Below are 22,025 nucleotides of genomic sequence, written 5' to 3' on the forward strand. Positions count from 1 at the left end.
CAGAGTGGGGGTAAGTACGTGTTTAGTACTTGTGGCTTTGGGTGTGGCCTGGTAGGACTATCTTCCAGGGGAGGGTCCCAGAACATGGACTTCCAGCAACAGGGTGATGAGCCCTCTGTCTTTGGGGGAAAAACAAAAGGGGAGAATTGGTGCTTGTTTATGTTCTCACAGTCAGTGATTGAAGGCTTACCTCTTTAATTTTTGGCTTGTTGCTGTAATCAGTTACTCCACCACCTGAAAGCACAGCTCTCCCAGCTCAGCTGAGCTCCTCCTGATGAAAGAAATTACATTTTTCCATTCCTAAAGCCACTGAGCAAGTATGGCTTATGCTTAAAACATAAAATGAGTTTTAATAAATTTGCTCCAAAATATTTTATTAAGTTTTATATAAAAAACTAAATAGAAGTAAGTTATGTGTTACACTGAATAACACACTGAAAACATGTGTATGGTTGTGGTTTCTAATTTCTCTATAAAATTAACCAGCCGTGATGGAATAAAGAGAAAGAGTACATATCCTATTCACCATTTTGGGGGGTACACTTCAAAGTACAAAAAGCATAATAGACTTTAAAAATTACAAATAAAAATCTGTACATCAAGGATATTTTTATGGCCTTTCCGCGTGCATAGCACTATGTAGAACGAGAGGAGGAACTGCCAAGAGAGGAACCATCGCATCAGGTGTTACAGGTCTGGCCCATTTGAGCTTGCAGGACCATCTCCTCTTTTCTCAAGGGGAAAGTATCGATCAGGTTGAAGAGGGCCACAGGCATCACCAGGGAGACATAGCGCTCCTTGTCCATGCCATGCTTATCCACTAGCACCATACTGAAGGAATAGAGTGGGATTCGCAGCAACAACCTAGGGCAGACAAAGAGAAGACTGTCAAACCTGACTCCCAAGGGTTCTGTTGGACCAACCAGAGCACTATAGTGACAGTATGCAAAGAAAGGCTTACTACCGCCGACTTACTCATCTGAAGACCCTTGCTACTCACAGTATGGTGCTTGGACTAACAGCGTCACTGGAGAATCCCATGCTCCACCCTGAACCTGCTGAATTACAATCTGAGTTACTAACAAGATCCCCAAATGAATGGTATGCACGTGAAAGGTTAAGTAGTACCGCTTCGCAACCGTCAGGAAGACACCAGGCCTGCCTCCGTGCACTATGTGCCAATAGTTACTACAAGGTATGTACGAAAATACTAATAGATTTTTTGCATTAAATTGGAGTCAACCCAAATTTACAGACTAGGTCTGCACAACCATGTACATACCAGAACTAGGGCCATGGTTAATAGGGGTGATTTTGCCCTCTAGGGAATATCCGGCTATGTCTGGACACATTTTTTTGTTGGCACAGAGAAGGGGAACGTCTAGCCTCTAGGGAGACGGAAGCCTCCCCCAGCAAAGAATTAGCTAGCCCCAAATGCCAATAGTACTGAGGCTGAAAAACCCTGGACTAGGTGAAGCTGACTGAAGGTAAGTCTCCAAACATTGTAGTTCTGGCCCATTCTGGCTTATTCAGTAGCCAGCTCAGGACTGCACAGTTAGAGGAGATTAAGCTTGGTCTACACTCTAGGTATATTAACTTGGTTAATTTTAATTTCTGCCTCAAATAATTCCCTCCCAAAAAGTCTGATTTTTTCTACTCTATCATGCTAGAATTTATATTGTGTAAAATAATGATTTTTATATGAACAGAAACATGTTCAGATGAAATAAGCCAGAGAAAGCAACCAAGCTGATCAGCTGAACCCATTGAAAAATAAGCCCAGTCTTTTTTTGATGTAGTGTTCCATGATTCATTGTTTACGTATAACACCCAGTGCTCCATTCAATACATACCCTCTTTAATACCCATCACCAGGCTAACCCATCCCCCTACCCGCCTCCCCTCTAGAACCCTCAGTTTGTTTCTCAGAGTCCAGTGTCTCTCATGGTTCATCTCTCCCTCCGATTCCCCCCCCCCTTCATTTTTCTCTTCCTGCTTTTTTTCTTTTTAACATATAATGCATGATTTGTTTCAGAGGTACAGGTCTGTGATTCAACAGTCTTACACACTTCACAGCGCTCACCATAGCACATACGCTCCCCGGTGTCTATCACCCAGCCACCCCGTCCCTCCCACCCACCACTCCAACAAGCCTCAGTTTGTTTCCTGAGATTAAGAATTCCTCATTATCAGTGCCACTCAGTCTCGATTTTACTTTTGACTTTACTTATCCAGAGGTTATGTGTAAGGCAGAATACACACTGCCATCTGTATTTAAAATGAAATATTTTTCCTCCCACAAAAGGATCAAGGGAAAAATATTCATTACTTAAAATCCAAACTGACTACACTTGCTCCTGCCTTTTAAGAGAGTTTTGGGTAAGATGGGAATAATTTATATTTTATCTCAGTGGGAGGTTAAATTGCTAATCCACCAATAATGACTAGAAGGAAAAGAAAGACAACATTAAAATATCTCTACCAGGTCTCCTGAGACGTAAGAGGGAAGCTCAGGAGTAGCTGACTGAGAAATGCATTAATGGAATGTTTGTAGACCATGAAGTGGGGCAAAATGGAGATAAACTGTGCTGCATCTTTAAAGAGAGGAGTATTTAGGTTTTTCTGGGGGAGAGGGGGATGTCCTAGGGCAGAAGGGTCCCAGAAAACAAGCGAAGAAAGCCGGTCTGGAAGGAGAAAAGGGCCAAGCAATGTTGTGGTGGTTGGAGCCTGTGGGTTGCCTGTGGGGCAGCCAATGAGGGACTGGAGCATTTGATGTTATAGTGCTTCTGACGCTAGGATGGAAATCTCCCATGGTGTCACCATCTGCTCCACACACATTCCTCATGTGAGCCTTGTGCCTTGACTGACAGAATATAAAGAGGAAAAACGACCATGGGAAGAAATGAGTGTTCAGGCCAGCAGGCTATCAACAGTCACTGGAGTATATCCCACCATGGCCAAGAGAACACAGAAATCTTGGGGATGGATGATGGGACACCCCACAGGTTGGGGTGGTGGTGCCAGCAGTGTGTTAGAGTTACATAAATGCCTGTCATCAGACTGGAATGAGCTCTTCCTGGAGAATCTTCTAGAAAACTCTGCAGACTCAAAAAATAATACGGGATGTTGTTTCAAGATGGCAAAGGAAGAATATCCTGAACTCCCCTCCTCCCATGGACACAAGAAATTTACAACTACATATGGAACAATTTCTTCTGAAAAAACACCTGAGACCAGGCAGAGTGACTACTACATTTCAGAAAATGAGAACAAAGCCACATCCAAGCAGGTATGAAAAGCTGAGCTACAGTCTCAGCAAAAAATCCACATGCCCAGCACAGTAATACCAATCAAGAGGGAGCTGAAAACCTGGAGCTTTTCCCCGAGGATCAGAGTATTTCCACCCCTCTTGGGGAACCCTGTCTTGAGATCTGCACGAGGGAGCTCTCCCCAAATGGCTAGTTTTGAAAACTAATAGGGCTCAAGCACATGAGATGTGCAGGTCTGTGGTAAACTGAGAAATGGTGCTGACAGGGCTCCACATGCAAACTCACCCCAAAGTGCAACCCAGGAGCAGCCATTTGAAAAACACCCAGACATCAGGTGAGAGAGGCTCCTGATTGGGGGGCAGGGGCCTGAGGGAGAGTCTCCAGGGACAGAGGTTCGTGGGTGCCATTTTCACACTCCACCTCTGTCTTGCTAAGGCTAGTGGAAGCCATCTCTCTTTTCTTAGTTTTGGCCTTTGGGCTACTTCATTATACTCTAGCCAGCAGGTGCCATCTTTGTGCTATCCTGCCTTCTAAAGCTGGTGGGCAAGGTCTCTCTCCATCCATTCCTTGCTCCCCGTCGTGCACACTCAAGCTCTCTTGCTTCCAGTCTGTCCATCGTGCTCACTTTCCCTCCAGCTCTGTCCATCTCTCTCTTCCCCAGCTCTCGCATGCACTCCCTCTCTGTCACACTCGTCTTCTCTCCATCTGTCCTTTGCACACTTGTTCCCCATTTCTCTCTCCCTTTCCCTCTCCTTCTCTCTGTGTGTCCATCTCTTGCTTTGTCTGTGTGTGTCTCCTATGCTCCATCCCCCTTCTCCCTTTTATCCTTCTCTTTCTCAAGCCCTGTTTCTCTGTATGTGTCTATGTTGGTGTGTCTTTCTACCTCTTTATCTCTCCCCATGTAGGTCTCGGTCTTTCTGTCTGTCTGTCTCAGCTTCCCCCTCTCTTCCTCTCTCTCCTTCTCTTTTTTCCCCTACCCCTCTCTACATCCCTCTCACTCCATCTCGGTCCATGTCTCTTTCTCTGTGTCCATCTCCCCCACTCTGTCTCTCTCATTCTTCTCCCCCATATCACTCTACCCCCCCATTTGTGTGTCTCTCTCTCCTTTGCTCCTGTCCCCTCTTTACCCCCACCTCCCTCTATCCTTTTCCTCTTTCTAACCATCTCCTTACAATTATTTGTGTCTTGGTCTCTCCCTGTGTGTGTCCCTCTCTTCTTTGCTCTGTCCCCCTCCCTCTCTGTCTCTCTTTATCCCTTTTTCAGTGAGTACCATCCTTTGCACTCTCCCTTTGCTTCACTCAAGCTGGTGGGCCCCATCTTCACACACTCCATCTGCCTCCCTACAGCTCACTAGTATTTTCCAGAAAGGAGTGTACACCGTTTCTGGCTCCCTGATACTCGCTGATGCTGCTGCCAAGACACTTCTATATCATCTGGCTCTTGGGCCAGTGTTGCTTACACCTATAGGTCCTACAAGATGGTAACCAACAGGAAAAAGTTCTTAAACAGCTACCACCTTCAGGAGACAGCAGTTAGTTCAGACCCAGGAGTTCAGTCTTTCTGTGAAAGAGGTCTATTAGCTTATCATCATAGCTATAGCACGTGGGATGGGCTTTTCATTAAATATACATCTAGGGACTGACTGTAAACCTTTCAGAGACCTTGGAGGGGAGATGCTATCTCTGTACTCTCCGTCTGCTGCTCTCCAGAGTCCTAGCAGCTATGGGAGGGGACCTCACATAGTTTTTTACATCTGGTGCCATGGTTTTTGTGGATGCCACACAGAGGATACCCCTTAATCACTTGGCTCTAGTGGCCAAAAAGACTTAACATTCCTGGGTGCCACCAGACTGTAACAATCAAGAAGACAGTTCTTGGTAGGCTATCACCTCTGGGGCACTGCACAGACAGATTAAAACAGATCCCATCTTTCTGTGAAAAATTCCTATTTCCTTATCCTGGAGCTTCATCCTGAGGGGCAGGCTTCAGCTTTAGCACACATCTAGGAACCTATAGGTCCTAGAAAAGAGCTTATTCACTTGTCTGAGGTCCCAATTTTTGTGACTGCCACCCAGGGGACACCTCCCGATCACACAGCTCAGATGACCAGTGGAGCTAACATTTACAGTCCCACAGCACTATATGTATATTTGCATCCTTAACAGCTGCTGGTTGGGGGTCTGGCTTCCAATGAGCCTGAATCTAAGTGCTAAGATTCTCACCGTTGGTACACGGATACATACTGGCACACTCTCAAATATTGGAAGCTACTGAAAATAAAATAGTCTGCTTAGAGAATCAGAAAGGTTTGAGAGAACCAAAAGCTAGGGCACAGATGACCAATAAAGATCATCTCCTATATAAGACCACCATTTCAACATTGGGAGAAGTGGCTGTTTCATCTAATGCAACAGAAGAATATGCTCCAAACAACATAGCAAGATCAAACCTTGGAAAACAAACCTTAATAAAATGGAGAAAAGTAATCTACCTGATAAACAGTTCAAAGTAATGATCATAAAAATGCTCACTGAACTCGGAAAAAGAATGGTTTAGTACAGTGAGAACTTCAAAAAAGAAAATATAAGTACCAAACAGAAGTCACAGACCCGAAGAATTCAATAACCGAATTTAAAAATATGTAAGAGGAATTCAACAAACTAAATGAAGCAGAAGAAATAATCAGTGAGCTCAAAGACAGGGCAGAAGAATTTTAAATTTTTCTTTTTGCTGCTCTGAATGGGTAAACAATGAAAATAGCTTAAAGGACATATGGAACAACAGAAAACAGACTAACATTTGCATATAATATGGTTCGATTAGACTATCAGCATGTATTTTCAACAGAAACTTTGCAGGCCAAAGGGAGTGGCAGGATACATTCAAAGTGTTCAAAGAAAACAGCTTCCAAGCAAGAATATTCTATTCAACAAAATTATTCAGAATTGAAGGAGACATAGTTTTGCAGACAAGCTAAAGGAGTTCACCACCACTAAACCACCCTTACAAGAAAGGGTAAAGGGACTTCTTTATGCTGAAAAGAATGGGCACTAATTAGTAACAAGAAAATATATGAAAGTATACATCTCATTGGTAAAGGTAAATACATAGTAAAGGTAGTGGATTTATCACATAAAGTTAGTATAAAAAGTGAAAATACATTAAGTAGTAAAAATAACTGTAACTACAATAAGTTAAGGGATACACAAGATAAAAAGATGTAGTTGTGACATCACAAACATAAAACATAGTCTTTGGGTAAATACCTAGTAGGGCAATTGCTGGATCAGAGGGGAGTTCTATTTTTAACTTTTTGAGGAACCTCCATAGTGTTTTCCACAGTGGTTGTACCAGTTTGCATTCTCCCCCAACAGTGCACAAAGGTTCCCCTTTCTCCACATTCTCAATACCTGTTGTTTGTGTTGACTTTAGTGATTCTGACGGGTGTGAGGTGATATCTCACTGTGGTTTTGATTTGCATTTCTCTGATGATGAGTAGTATTGAACATCTTTTCATGTGTCTATTGGCCACCTGTAGGTCTTCTCTGGGTAGGGAGAAGTGTACATTTTAAAATTGTTTTTGAGTGTTAAATTGCATAAGCTCTTTTGATATTTTGGATACTAACTCTTTATCAGATAGGTCATTTGCAAATACCTTCTCCCATTCAGTAGGCTGCCTTTTAGTTTTGCTGATGGTTTCCTTCACTGTGCAGAAGCTTTTTATCTTGATGAAGTCCCAATAGTTTATTTTTGTTTTTGTTTCCCTTGCCTCAGGAAACATATGTACAAGGAAGTTGCTATGGCTGACGTCAAAGAGGTTATGGTCTGTGTTCTCTAGGATTGTTATGGTTTCATGTCTCACATTTAGGTCTTTGATCCATTTTGAATTTTTGTGTATGGTATAAGAAAGTGGTTTAGTTTCTTCCTTTTACAGGTTTCTGTCCAGTTTTCCCAACACCATTTGTTGAAAAGACTGTCTTTTTTTTTTTTCCATTGGATATTCGTTCCTGCTTTGTCAACAATTAACTGACCATATATTTGTGGGTTCTTTTCGGGGTTTTCTATTCTGTTCCATTGCCCTATGTGTCTATTTTCGTGCCAATACCATACTGTTTTGATTACTACAGCTTTGTAATATATCTTAAAGTCTGGAATTGTGATGCCTCCAGCTTTGCTTTTCTTTTCCAAGGTTGCTTTGGCTATTTGGGGTCTTTTGTGGTTCCATACAAATTTCAGGATTATCTGTTCTAGCTCTGTGAAAAATGCTGGTGGTATTTTGATAGGGATTGCATTAAATGTGTAGATTTCTTTGGGTAGTATAGACATTTTTTTTTTAAAAGATTTTATTTATTTATTTGAGACAGAGAGAATGAGAGAGAGCATGAGAGGGAGGAGGGTCAGAGGGAGAAGCAGACTCCCTGCCGAGCAGGGAGCCCGATGCGGGACTCGATCCTGGGACTCCAGGATCATGACCTGAGCCAAGGGCAGTCGCTTAACCAACTGAGCCACCCAGGCGCCCTGGGTAGTATAGACATTTTAACAGTATTTGTTCTTCCAATCCATGAGCATGGAATGTCTTTCCATTTCTTTGCATTGTCTTCAATTTCTTTCATCAGTGTTTTATAGTTTTACAGAGTACAGGTCTCTCACCTCTTTGGTTAGGTTTATTCCCAGGTATCTTATTTTTGGTGCAATTTTAAATAAGTTTTTCTCAATTCTATACACCAATAATGAAGCAGTAAAAATACAATAGGTTTCTATACATTGATTTTGTATCCTGTGACTTTACTGAATTCATTTATCAGTTCTACCAGTTTTTTGGTGGAGTCTTTCAGGTTTTCTACATAGAATATCATGTCATCTGCAAATATTAAAAATTTTAATTCTTCCTTTCCAATTTGGATGCATTCTTTTTGTTGGCTGATTGCTGTGGCTAGAACTGCCAGTACTCTGCTGAATAAAAGTGGTGAGAGTGGACATCTTTGTCTTGTTCCTGACCTTAGGGGGAAAAAGCTCTGTTTTTCCCCATTAAGGATGATGTTCTCTGTTTTTTTTTACATATGGCCTTTATTATGTTGAGGTAGTTTCCCTCTAAACCTTTGTTAAGGGTTTTTTTTTCTGCATCAATTGAAATGATCATATCGTTCTGATCCTTTCTCTTATTGATGTGATGTATCACACTGAGTGATTTGTGAATATTGAACCATCCTTGCAACCCAGGAATAAGTCCCACTTGATTGCAGTGAATGATTTTTAATGTATTGTTGGATTCAGTTTGCTTGTATTTTGTTGAGGACTTTTGTATCTATGTTCATCAGAGAAATTGGCACGTACTTCTTTTTTGTGGTGTCTATCTGGTTTTGGTATCAGGTAATGCTGGCCTCATAGAATGAATTTGGAAGTTTTCCATTTTTTAGAATATTTTGAGAAGAATAGGTATTAACACTTCATTAAATGTTTGGTAGAATTTTCCTTTGAAGATAGCTGGCCCTTGAGTTTTGTTTGTTGGGAGTTTTTTGATTACAGGCTCAATTTCTTTGCTGGTACTGTTCAAGTTTTCTATTTCTTGGTTCAGCTTTGGTAGGTGATAGGTTTCTCGGCATTTATCCGTGTCTTCTAGGTTGTCCAATTTGTTGGCATATAGTTGTTCATAATATTCTCTTATAACTGTATTTCTGTGGTGTTGGTTATTTCTCTCCTCTCATTTGTGATTTATTTGAGTCCTTTCTCTTTTTTCTTGATAAGTCAGGCTAGAAGTTCATCAATTTTATTAATTTTTTCAAAGAACCAGCTCCTGGTTTCACTTACCTATTCTATTGGTCTTTTAGTTTCTATATCATTTATTCTGATCTAATCTTTGTTCTTTTTCTAGCTCCTTTAGGTGTACCATTAGGTTGAGATTTTTCATGCTTCTTGAGGTAGGCCTGTATTGCTATGAACTTCCCATTTAGAACTGCGTTTACTGCATCCCAAAGGTTTTTGACCATTGTGTTTTCATTTTCATTTGTTTCCATGTAGTTTTTTTTATTACTTCTTTGATTTCCTGGTTAAATAATAGTGGTGAGAGTGGGCATCCTTGTCTTGTTCCTGACCTTATTGGAAAACCTTCAGTTTTTTGACATCAAGTATGATGTTAGATGTGGGCTTGGTATATATAGCCTGTGTTATGTTGAGGTTTGTTTCCTCTATACTTTGTTGAGAGTTTTCATCATAAACAATGTTGAGTATATTCTTTTTATCCTTCATTTTGTAAATGTGGTGTATCATGTTGAACAGATGTTGAACCGTCCTTGCATCCCTGAAAGAAATCCCACTTGATCATGGTGAATGATCCATTTATTGTATTGTTGAATTCAGCTTGCTAGTGTTTTGTTAAGGATTTTTGCAACTATGTTCATTAGGGATATTGGGCTTTTCTTCTAGTGTCTTGTAGTGTCTTCATCTGGTTTTGGTATCAGGGAAATTCTGGCCTCATAAAATAAGCTTGGAAGTGTTCCATCCTCTTCCATTTTTAGGAACGGTTTGAGAAGGATTGTTATTAATCATCTTTTTTGAATGTTTGCTATAATTCACCAGTGAAGCTATGTGGACCTGGTCTTCTGTTTGGTGGACAGTTTTTTGATTACTGATTCAATAGCCTTACTAGAAATTGGTGTGTTCAGATACTCTATTTCTTCATGATTCAGTTTGGGAAAGTTAAATGTTTCTAGAATTTTATACATTTCTTCTAGGTTGTCTAATTTGTTAGCATATAATTGTTCATAGTAGATTATGATTTTCTGTATTCTTATATTATCAGTTGTGACATCTCTTTCATTTCTGATTTTACTTATTTGAGCCCTCTTTTATTTCTTTGTGAATCTAGCTAAAGGTTTATCAGTATTGCCGTCTTTTCAAAAAGCTAGCTCTTCTTTCATTGATCTTTTCTATTGTGTGTTTCATTTATTTTCACTCTGAACTTTATTTCCTTTCTTTTGTTTTGGCCTTCACTTGTTCTGGTTGAGGTGTAAAGTTACATTGAGGTAGGCATTTATCACTATGAATTTTCCTTTTAGAACTGCTTTTATTTTCTTTTTTTGGTCTCAAGCTATTTTGTTGATAAATAGAATTTTATTTTATTTTTTTCTAGAGTACAAAGTATTATATATTTTTTTTATTAAAGATCTCATTTTTATTTATTTGACAGAGACAGAGACAGCGAGAGCAGGAACACAAGCAGGGGGAGTGGGAGAGGGAGAAGCAGGCTTCCTGCTGAGCCAGGAGCCCAATGTGGGACTCGATCCCAGGACCCTGGGATCATGACCTGAGCCGAAGGCAGTTGCTTAACCAACTGAGCCACCCAGGCGCCCAAAGTATTATATATTTTAAAAGGGCACTAGTCACATTAAACATTCTCCAGAATAGATCACATATGAGGCCAGAAACAAGCCTTAACAAAATGAAAAAATCATAGTCATAACTTGCATCTTTTCTGACCACAATGCTATGAAACTAGAAGTCAACCACAAGAAAAAATCTGGAAAGACCACAATACATGGAGGTTAAAAAATATGCTACCTAACAATGATTCACAAATCTACTAAAGCTAGATTGACAAAGAAATAAAAGAGGGCTCAAATAAGTAAAATTAGAAATGAAAGAGATGTCACAACTGATAAGAATACAGAAAATCATAATCTACTATGAACAATTATATGCTAACAAATTAGACAACCTAGAAGAAATGTATAAAATTCTAGAAACATTTAACTTTCCCAAACTGAATCATGAAGAAATAGAATATCTGAACACACCAATTTCTAGTAAGGCTATTGAATCAGTAATCAAAAAACTGTCCACCAAACAGAAGACCAGGTCCACATAGCTTCACTGGTGAATTATAGCAAACATTCAAAGAAGATGATTAATAACTATCCTTCTCAAACCGTTCCTAAAAATGGAAGAGGATGGAACACTTCCAAGCTTATTTTATGAGGCCAGAATTTCCCTGATACCAAAACCAGATGAAGACACTACAAGACACTAGAAGAAAAGCCCAATATCCCTAATGAATATAGTTGCAAAAATCCTTAACAAAACACTAGCAAGCTGAATTCAACAATACAATAAATGGATCATTCACCATGATCAAGTGGGATTTCTTTCAGGGATGCAAGGACGGTTCAACATCTGTTCAACATGATACACCACATTTACAAAATGAAGGATAAAAAGAATATACTCATCAATAGATGCAGAAAAACAATTTGCAAAACTCAATATTGTTTATGATGAAAACTCTCAACAAAGTATAGAGGAAACAAACCTCAACATAACACAGGCTATATATGCCAAGCCCACATCTAACATCATACTTGATATCAAAAAACTGAAGGTTTTCCAATAAGGTCAGGAACAAGACAAGGATGCCCACTCTCACCACTATTATTTAACATAGTATTAGAAATCCTACCCACAGCAGTTAGGAAAGTAAATCAAAGGCATCCAAATTGGAAAGGAAGTATTAAAGCTGTCACTATTTACAGAGGACATATTATATACAGAAACAGAAAATCCTAAAGATTGCACCAATATAGAATACATGAATTCAGGAATGTTACAGGATGCAAAATGAAGATGCAAAAATCTTTTGCATTTCTCTACACTAATAATGAAGTATCAGAAAGAAAATTAAGAAAACAAGCACTTTCACAATTGCATGAAAATGAATAAAATACCTAGGAATAAATTCAAGGAGGTTAAAGACCTGAACACTGAAATCTTTAAGACATGGATGAATGAAATTGAAGAAAATACACAGAAAAAAAAGATATTCCATGCTCATGAATTGGGATATTGTTAAAATGTCCATACTACCCAAAGCAATATACAGATGCAATCCCTATCAAAATTCTAATTGTATTTTTCACAGAAACAGAACAAAAAAAAATCATTAAACTTGTATGGAAGCACAAAAGATGCTGACTAGCTAAAACAATTTTGAGAAAGAAGAACAAAGCTGGAGGCAATAGGCGCCTTGATTTCAAACTATATTACAAAACCAATCAAAACACTATGGTACTGTCATAAAATCAGACACATAGGTCAGTGTAACAGAATAGGGAGCCCAGAAATAAACCCACACACATATGGTCAATTTATGACAAAAGAGCCAAGACTTTACAATGGGGAAAGGACGATTCCTTCAATAAATATTTTTGGGAAAACTGGACCACTATCATACACTGTATACAAAAATAAACTAAAAAGTGCCTTAAAGACTTGAATGTAAGACGTAAAACCCTAACATATAGGAGAATATATAGTCAGTAAATCCATCATCACCGTGATGCTTTTTTGGATTTGACCAAAAGTAGAGGCAACAAAAGCAAAAATAAACAAGTGGAAATACATCAAATTAAAAAGTTTCTGCATAGGCAATTATCAACAAAATGAAAAAGCAACCTACTGAATTAGACAAAGTATTTGCAACTCATACCTGAGAAGAGACTAATATCCAAAATATATAAAGAGCTCATACAACTCAGTAACAAAACAAACACAAAGTAAAAAATGGGCAGAGGAATTGCATAGATGTTTTCCCACAGAAGACATACCCATGGCCATCAACTACATAGCTGTTAACAGGTCCCAGAGCATTCAATTAGGAATATCCTGGTTTATTTATTTTTTTTTTTTAAAGATTTTTTTTTTTATTTATCTGACAGAGATACAGCAAGAGAGGGAACACAAGCAGCGGGAGTGGGAGAGGGAGAAGCAGGCTTCCCACGGAGCAGGAAGCCCGATGCAGGGCTCAATCCCAGGACCCTGGGACCATGACCTGAGCCGAAGGCAGACGCTTAACGACTGAGCTACCCAGGCGCCCCTGGTTTATTTTTTTTTTAATCACTTCGCCACCAAAGAAAAAGAGAAAGAAAAAAGAAAACGTGCTGAACATCACTAATCAGAGAAGTGGAAATCAAAACCACAGGGAAATAACACCTCACTCCTGTTAGAATGGCTATTATCAGAAAGACAAAAAGTATGTGTTCGTGGGGGAGATGGGTGTACCATCTCCTGGGTGGTACAGTCAGTTAAGCATCTGACTCTTAGTTTTGGCTCCAGTCATAATCTCAGGGTCATGAGATTGAGCCCCGCATCATGCTCTGCACTCAGCTGGGAATCTGCTTAAGACTCTATCCCTCTCCTTCTCCTCTCCCCCTTTCCCCCCCACACCACTCCCCTCTCAAATTAGTTTTTTTTAATATTTTATTTATTTGACAGAGAAAGAGTGCAAGAGAGGGGACATAAGCAGGGGGAGTGGGAGAGGGAGAAGCAGGCTTCCTGCGGATCAGGGAGCCCGATGAGGAGCTCGATCCCAGGACCCTGGGATCATGACCTGAGCCGAAGGCAGATGCTTAATGACTGAGCCACCCAGGCGCCCCTCAAATTAATAAATCTTGAAGAAAAAAAAAGCATTAGTGAGGATGTGGAGAAAGGGAACACTTGGGCACTGTTGGTGACAATGTATACTGGTGCAGTCATTTTGGAAAACAGTATGGATATTCCTCAAAAAAATTAGTAAGTATATGATTGTCCAAACTCCACTTTTGGGGGTTTATCTGAAGAAAATTAAAAAAAACTTGAAAAGGTATATGCACCCTCGTCTTTACTCCAGCATTATGTACAATAGCCAAGAGATGGAAACAATGTAAGTGTCCATCAATGGGCAAATGGATAAAGTATATTTGGTATGAAAAGGACAGTGGACCTTTTCATACCAAATATACTTGAAGCATAATAGTTCACTAAATCTGTTTCAGACTATGGAGAATTTGTATAACAGGATCTACTGCGCAACAGAAACCAGAAATTGCTATCAATGGAAAATTTGAAAAATAAATATATGGTGTACACACTAGTACACACACTAGAACATTATTCAGCCATATTAAAGAATAAAATGTTGCCATTTGTGACAATATGGATGGACCTTATGGACATTATCCTAAGTGAAATAAATCAGAGGACAAATACCATGTGGTATAACCTATATGCAGAATCTAAAACCACAAACAAGAAAACAAACAAAAAAACCCAAACTCATAGATACAAAGGACAAATCAGTGGTTACCAGAGGCAGGGGGTTAGGGATGGGTAAAATGTGTGAAGGGGGCCAAAAGGTAGAAACTTCTAGATCGAAAATAAATCATGGGAATTAATGTGCAGCATGGCAGTTATAGTTAATAAACTACATCACATATTTGAAAGTAGCTAAGAGTAAATCTTAAAATTTCACAAGGAAAAAATGTAGCTACATATGGCGATGGATGTTAACCAGACTTAACATGATGATCATTTTGCAATAAGTACAAATAATGAATCCTTATGTTGTATACTTGTATAGGGTCAATTATACCTCAAAAATAATATGGATATAAAAATAATGGCATCCTTTGTCCCTATCACCCTTGTAATTGCTGGAAAGTTACTCTAGGGAACATGAATTTGCCCATACCTTCATGCCTTAAAAAACATCAGAGCTGGGGCACCTGGGTGGCTCAGTTGATTAGGCATCCAATTCTTGGTTTCGGCTCAGGTCATGATCTTAGGGTCCTGGGATCAAGCCCCGCATCGGGTTCCACGCTCAGTAGGGAATCTGCTTGAGATTCTGTCCTCTCTGTGCCTCTCCCCCCACATGCGCATGCTCACGCTCTCTCTAAAATAAATCTTGGGGCTCCTGGGTGGCTCAGTCGTTAAGCGTCTGCCTTCAGCTCATGTCATGATCCCAGGGTCCTGGGATCAAGCCCCGCATCGGGCTCCCTGCTCTGTGGGTAGCCTGCTTATCCCTCTCCCACTTCCCCTGCTTATTATGTTCCCTCTCTCACTGTGTCTCTGTCAAAATCTTTTAAAAAATTAAATAAAATAAATCTTTAAAAAAACACCTGAGACGGGGCACCTGGGTGGCTCAGTCAGTTAAGCAGCTGCCTTCAGCTCAGGTCATGATCCCAGAGTCCTGGGATCAAGCCCTGCATCAGGCTCCCTGCTCAGTGGGAAGCCTGCTTCTCCCGCTGCCTGCCACTTCCCCTGCTTGTGCTCTCTTTCAAATAAATAAAATATTTCATAAATAAACAAACAAACAAACACGTGTGAGTGAGAAAACAGGGAGGTGGGAACTTTTCAACACCAGGCGTTGCTGCTGCCTGTTAATTGTTTTATCATGGCTTCAGTGCCATTTGAAAATAGTACTCTAACCAGACAAGAGAAGTTTTAGATTCTCCAGGCATTCTGCATCTCCTGTTCTTTCATGCTTTCCATTCTTTGCTTAAATTGGCTCTTTTCATCTGCACTAGACTCTAGGGTGAATTCAAAGGGAAAAAGATAAAACATCCATCTACCAAGTCCCTTATTCCTCACTGATAGGTCTGATAAAGGGGTCATGTGGCCTACACTGAATCCATTAAGTAATTCATGGACAGATCATCTCTGCGTGACATCTACCTGGACTATCTTCTGGCTACCCAGTAATGATTGACCCTCTTTTTATAGGCTGCTTTGCAAAATTTCCACTTCAAAGTTGTGAAGTCTTTGGTAAAACGCTAGGCCAGTGGTTCTCACAGTGTGAGCCCCAGACCACCAGCTTTGGCCACACATGGGAACATGCCTGAAGTGCCAGTTCTCAGGCCCCAGCCTAGACCTACTGAAGCAGACGCTGTGGGAGTGGGGCCTGAATTCTGTGTTTTAACAGTGTTCCAGGCGATTCTGAGGCTGCTCAGGTTTGAGAAGCACTGAGTAATTCATGTATGCAATTTCTTTGTTGCTTTGGTCATCCCCAGCCTGCAGAAGTCTATAGTCACCCCAACATCTACAACTTGAGTGATAGAAGTTTTTGTCTTAAATCAGATTTTTCTGTTCTTCAAATTTCAATAGTTTAAAATCACATCACATCAAAATTTTATCAAGATTCCCTCTCTATTTATCTGTAATCCAAAGACTAACATTTAGCCGATTCTGTGACAGGTTTTTAAAAAATCATGAGTGCAGGGTATGAGCAGGTAGGTCTAAATTACCAACAGCTTCAAACACAGACGTTGAGAATTTTTGTTAGACATTTTCAGATGTCAACATAGTCCTCTCCTGAGTTTTGCGGTTTTCAACTTGAAAGAAGTGTAAATACACTCTTAGAGGCTACTCTTACCCCTGGAAATAGTAAATCTGTTTCAGTTTCCAATCATTTCCTCCACTTACTTAGCTCCAACATGGTGCCAGGCACTGTGCTAGGTATTGGATAGCAAATGTTGAGGAGATCTGGTGGTGACCTCAAAAGTGTCACCTCTAGAGAGGTCCTCGCAAATGCGACAGGACCAAAAAATGTATATATAAAAGCTTATGAGTATACCCAGCCTTCTCCCTCTTTCAGCCAACTAAAGGTAATTGAGGCATCCTCATTTCTTTTTCCCTCCCTTGCCCTCTGGGATTTTGACCTTGGTATGGATGGGGCACTCTTTTTGGGTGGAAAGGTATAAATCAAACGTGGGGGGTGCCAAAGGCAGAGGGAAAATAGACACATTAAAGAATCTATTGTGTCGATCTGTGACTTCACTGGCTCAGGACATATTTCTATCCTATACTCTCCCAAGGAATCTCTGTGAACCTCTGAACATCTGTGATGGGGCTCATCAAGTCCTCGTTCATTTTCTTCTTCTTGGGAATACAGAAACGCTGCATTTCCCAGGCTGCCTTGAAGTTCAGTCGCAATCACAGGATGAATTCTAGCCAATGGCCTTGGAGAGAACAATTTTCTGCTTCCAATGTGAAGCATGAAAGAGGAGTAGGGTTTATTTTTCCTTTCTTCCCCCTTTGCAGAAACCTGGAAGTCATGTCTTCTAAATGTTGATGCTACAAGATTGTGGGGCCACATCAGCCTGGGCCCCTGAAAGACTCTGAAGAGTAGTGACTATCAGCTATCAACAAGCACCCCACCCCTTGCACTGTGGGAGAAAAAAGGATGGGTGAGAAAGAAGATTTTGAGGAGTTTTGCTTTAGCCTAATTATCCTTTTCACAGTGGTCAAGAGATGCAAGTAAATATTTGGGATTGTTCTGAAATTACCTTTTGGCTGTTGAATTCTGCTTTTTTAAGGCACCACGACTCAGAGCCTGAGCACCATGATTCTAGCTTTGTAAGTATTACCGAAGTAAAATAAAGTTGTTAAAATGGGGGTGTGGACAAGTACCCTGAAAGCATAGAGGTGAAAGAGGCCAAGCCTGCAAAGGCTAACTGGATGCCCGCTCTCCTAATAACACAAAGGATTGCGAAGGTCCTTTTTGCAGCCTCTTCCTTACTCACCCCAACCCCATGCAGCAGAAAGAAAAACAAAGCCAAGACAAAGCACAGACCCTTCGTTAAAGAGGGAAAGAAGAGAACACTGGAAATTATCCACCATATGATGTATTTTGCACAAGCAGCACCATGCCAATTAACATGGTTCTAGAACTCTCAGACTACAAGCAATTCAACATTGAAGGTTACCTGGAATTAATACTGAGTAGCGAGAAATCAGGGAGCCTGATCCCCAAAAAGCACATTGTAGGGACTACAATTTACGGACAGGACTTCCACCTACCTGAGCTGCAGAGCCAGGGCTGGAGGCATAATCTTTGTGCCTATCCTGCCGACGAGGGTCGGGAACACACCCACAAGCTCCACCACTGTGATATGTCGAAGATCCAGGCCACACTGTGCTTGCTGGGAAGCAACAACAGAAAGGGAGGCATGAGCATGAGGAAAGAGACTTCCAGGTCAAACTACAGACGTCCAGAAACAGCAGTGTTCTGTTTGGGAAAGTTTATTTGCCTACTCCAAACATTCTTGAGAACAGTGGAGAAACTGGGGTTCAACTAGTGGCTTAAAACCCAAATACCCTCCTAGAGAAACCATTCAGCAATGGCTCAGCAATAAGATTGTGAAAACCTGAGCAAGATGGCAGTCTTCTGTATTTCCAGAGGAGGTGAGACTTTGCATGAGCTGAAGATCCTAGAAAGTGTCCAAAACCACCCCCAGAGAATTCCAATTTGTTTTCAAGGAGAGAAGAGTTATTTCCAGAGTCCCCTTATCTGCCCCTGCTTCTCCCCCCACCTTTGCCATAAGCTCCTCACACCCAAACACAGTAAGAAAAGACACAGTAATCAAAGGTTTCAATCTTCATCTGGTGCCCTAGTTTTCACATCTGATGACCTGCCTTTTATACCTGCTGCCCACAGGACACCCTTTGATAGCCTGATGCTAGAGGCTGGGGGCCGGGCGGAAAGGGCTTGCATTCCTGAGTCCCAAGGGACCATAACAATTGGAGACAGGGTTACTGGTGAACTACAACTCCTACGGCACAGCGCAGATGGAAGACTGAAACGCCAGCAGCATTTTTTTTTTTTTTAAGATTTTATTTATTTGAGAGCGAGCGAGCAAGAGAGGGAGCGAGTACATAAGTGGGGGGAGGGGCAGAGGCAGAGGGAGAAGCAGACTCCCCCGCCGAGCAGGAAGCCCAACATGGGGCTCGATCCCAGGACCTCAGGACCATGACCTGAGCCGAAGGCGGACACTGAACCGACTGAGCCACCCAGGTGCCCCTCCCAGCATCCTCTCTGAGAATGGGACCTATCTGCTTGTCCAGGAGGTCTGGCCTGAGGGGCAGCCTTTTGGTTTGGCATCCATCTAGGGGCCTCCAGAGATACTCTCGGGGACTGGCGACCAGTGGATGCTGTCTGTGCTCTAACTCTTCCTCATTCCACCTCACTGGTATCTTCCAGAAAGGAGCTCATTCCCTTGTCTGGGAACTTGATTTTTATGGCTGCCGCCAGGAACACCTCGCTATCACCTGGCTGTGGCGTCCGGTCGCGCTTACACTAGCAGTCCTGCAGGCCCGTAACCAAAGGAGAGAGGGTTCTTAAATAGCCACCACCCTCAGGGCACAGCACGAGGTAACAGACCCGGGAGCTCAGTCATTATGTGAAAGAGGCCTGTGAGCTTATCATCATAGGGGCGGCCTGAAGGGCAGGCTTCTCATTAAATACACATCGAAGGGCAGACTGTGAACCTTTCCAGAGACCTTGGATGGTGTCTGGTGTCCTGATTTTTGTAGCTGCCACTCACAAAATGCCCCTTGGTGGCCTGGCTCTGGTGGCTGGGAGGGCTTATGGGACTGTAACAATCAGACAGTTCTTGGCAGGCTCCCCTGCCCCCCACCCCAGGGCACTAGACAGCCGACTGAAGCTCAACCCCAGTATTTCTGTGAAAGAGGCCTGTTTGTTTGGCCTGGATCTTTGGCCAAAGGGGCAGACTTCAGGCTTGGCACACATCTAGGGGCCTGCAGACTTGCTCTCAGGGAACATGGGCCAGGGGACACTGTCTTTGCACCCTCGCTCTCTGGAGGTTTTCTCGGCTAGCCCAGGCAGGGGAATTAACGCATTGCCCTACCCACTATGGATCAAGACTCACAGCCACTCCTGACCAGAAAGCCTATTTGGGAAAATGTGGGAGTTGCCGTAAGTGAACTCTTCCAGTCCTGCCCAGGCAGGAGCATGAGTCATGGCCCCACCAGCTATGGAATATGGCTTCCACCCAGCCCCCTCCCTCTGACAGGGAAGATTGGTAAGAACACCAGGGCACTACCTAACGCAGCCACTCCCAAGCTGGGAGGTAGGTGGGCAGAGCTGATTGCTACCAGAGTGAACACAGTAGTCCTGTTGGGACATGAACGTGAAGCTTGGGTCGACTTGACTCAAGACCAAAAATGAAGAGCATTAGTGGCCTTGGAGCTGCTGCTCCCACTGAGCCCAAGCAGGGAAACTAATGCGTCACCCACTCATCTGTCGCCCCACTTATTGCTGAGCACAGCCTCCCGACTGCCCAACCGGGGCACCTTCCCACAGCACAAGGGATGCTGGGTGGCCTATGTAACAGCCCTGCTTAGAGGGGCACTTGAACAGAGGGCACAGCCTATCACTTCCCTGTCTGTAGAGCAAAACCGGTAGCCTCACCTGACCATGATATTCAGCGCACACTCTTGCCTCATTCAGGTCCACGAACAGGGAGCTGTGCAGGCCCTGGTTTCCATCGTGCCACCCCACCAGAGCAGGGAGGCAAAGTCATAGCTCCACCTCCTGCTGAGTATAGTAGCCAGTCCTGCCTACTAAGCCGGACTCGAGAATCCAGCCCATCCTACAGCTTCACTTGGATAAGGAAGCAAGCCAGCAGTCTTAACCAGCTATTCTCAGGAGGGGCACACACACCCCACCCCCGACCACCAGCCTTAGAACCCAAACAGGCTCTATCTTGGGGCAAGGCAACTAAGAGCAGGCCCCACGTGTCCAAAGACACTACCGGCAGACATGTCCAAAAAACCAAAACTGAGCTGATTGCTGAGAACTGTCTCAGCCAGAGTGAACCTGCAAAGTCTGGAAGAGAACACTTACTCGAATGTGTAGATACCAACACAAGGAATCAAGGATCATGAAAAAACACCAAAGGAAACCAATCAAGAACACCACCAAAGGGAACTAATAAAGCTCTAATAACTGATGCTACAGAAATGGAAATCTATGAATGGTCAGAAATTCAGAATAATTCTAAATTTAGTGAACTACAGGAATGCATAGACAACTAGACAAAATTAGGAAAGCAATGTATGAACAAGACGAGTTCAACATAGAAACAATTAGAAAAAAACAGGGGTGCCTGGGTGACTCAGTCCATTAAGCGTCTGCCTTTGGCTCAGGTCATGATCCCAGGGTAACTGGGATTGTGCCCCTCATCGGACTCCTGACTCAGTGGGGAGCCTGCTTCTCACTTCCCCTCTCCCTCTGCCATTTCCCCTGCTTATGCTCTGTCAGATAAATAAAATCTTTTAATAAATTAAAAAAAAAAAATCCCAGGGGTGCCTGGGTGGCTCAGTTGGTTGAGCGACTGCCTTCAGCTCAGGTCATGATCCTGGAGTCCCGGGATCGAGTCCCACTCAGCAGGGAGTCTGCTTCTCCCTCTGACCCTCCTCCCTCTCATGCTGTCTCTCATTCTCTCTCTCTCAAATAAATAAAATCTTTAAAAAAAATTAAAAATAAAATAAAATAAAAATCCCAGAGTTAACGCATACAGTAACTCAACTGAACAATTCTATACAGAGCGTCAAAAGCAGTCTTGGCCATGCAGAAGGAAAAAAAAAAAAAATCAGGAACCTGGCAGATGCAGCATTTTAAACTACCCAGTCAGAGGAGAAAAAAAGAATAAAGAATGTAAAGGAATAAAGCCTAAAGGACTTATGGGACAGAATGAAAAGAAACAATATTCACATTATGGGAATTTCAGAAGGAGGGAAAAAAAAGGGAGAAAGGGACAGAAAACATATTTAAAACAATAATGGCTGAAAACTTCCCAAACCTGGAAAGAGAAATAGACATCCAGATCAAAGATGCCCAAATGATCTCAAATAGGGCTGTACTGAGACACATCATAATTGAATTGTCAAAAGTCAAAGAGCAATAATTTTTAAAATAGCAAAAGAAAAGAGAAGTTACATACAAGGGAAACCCATAAGACTATTAGTGGATTTTTTAACAGATACTTTTCAGGCCATAAGATAATGGGATGGCATATTCAAAATATTGAAAGAAAAAAAAACTGTCAGCCAACCATAACATACCAGGTGAAGTGGTCCTTCAGAAATGGGGAGATAAAGACTTTCCTGAGCAAACCAAAGTTGAGGGAATTGATCTCCACTAGACCTACA

The 22,025-nt window shown here is 41.9% G+C and overlaps 1 protein-coding gene across 3 annotated transcripts in view; it reads right to left on the reverse strand.

Moving 5' to 3' along the window:
* Positions 1-357: 357 nt before the first annotated feature.
* Positions 358-22,025, reverse strand: part of SRPX (sushi repeat containing protein X-linked) — a 115,693-nt gene continuing 94,025 nt past the window's right edge. For 2 of the 3 annotated variants that reach the window (XM_064573920.1, XM_064573919.1), the window contains 2 exons: positions 17,874-17,995; positions 358-864 (listed from right to left, as the gene is read on the reverse strand). In XM_064573920.1, the coding sequence (XP_064429990.1) occupies positions 681-864; positions 17,874-17,995 (306 nt within the window). In that variant the 3' untranslated portion in view covers positions 358-680. Of the gene's footprint in view, positions 865-1,000; positions 1,059-17,873; positions 17,996-22,025 lie in introns of all 3 variants that reach the window. The other variant, XM_064573921.1, reaches the window with a different exon arrangement.

Source organism: Mirounga angustirostris, unplaced genomic scaffold, assembly GCF_029215605.1.
Source record: "Mirounga angustirostris isolate CCGP_5_RB_7025 unplaced genomic scaffold, mMirAng1.0.hap1 SCAF_11, whole genome shotgun sequence".
NCBI lineage: Eukaryota > Metazoa > Chordata > Mammalia > Carnivora > Phocidae > Mirounga > Mirounga angustirostris.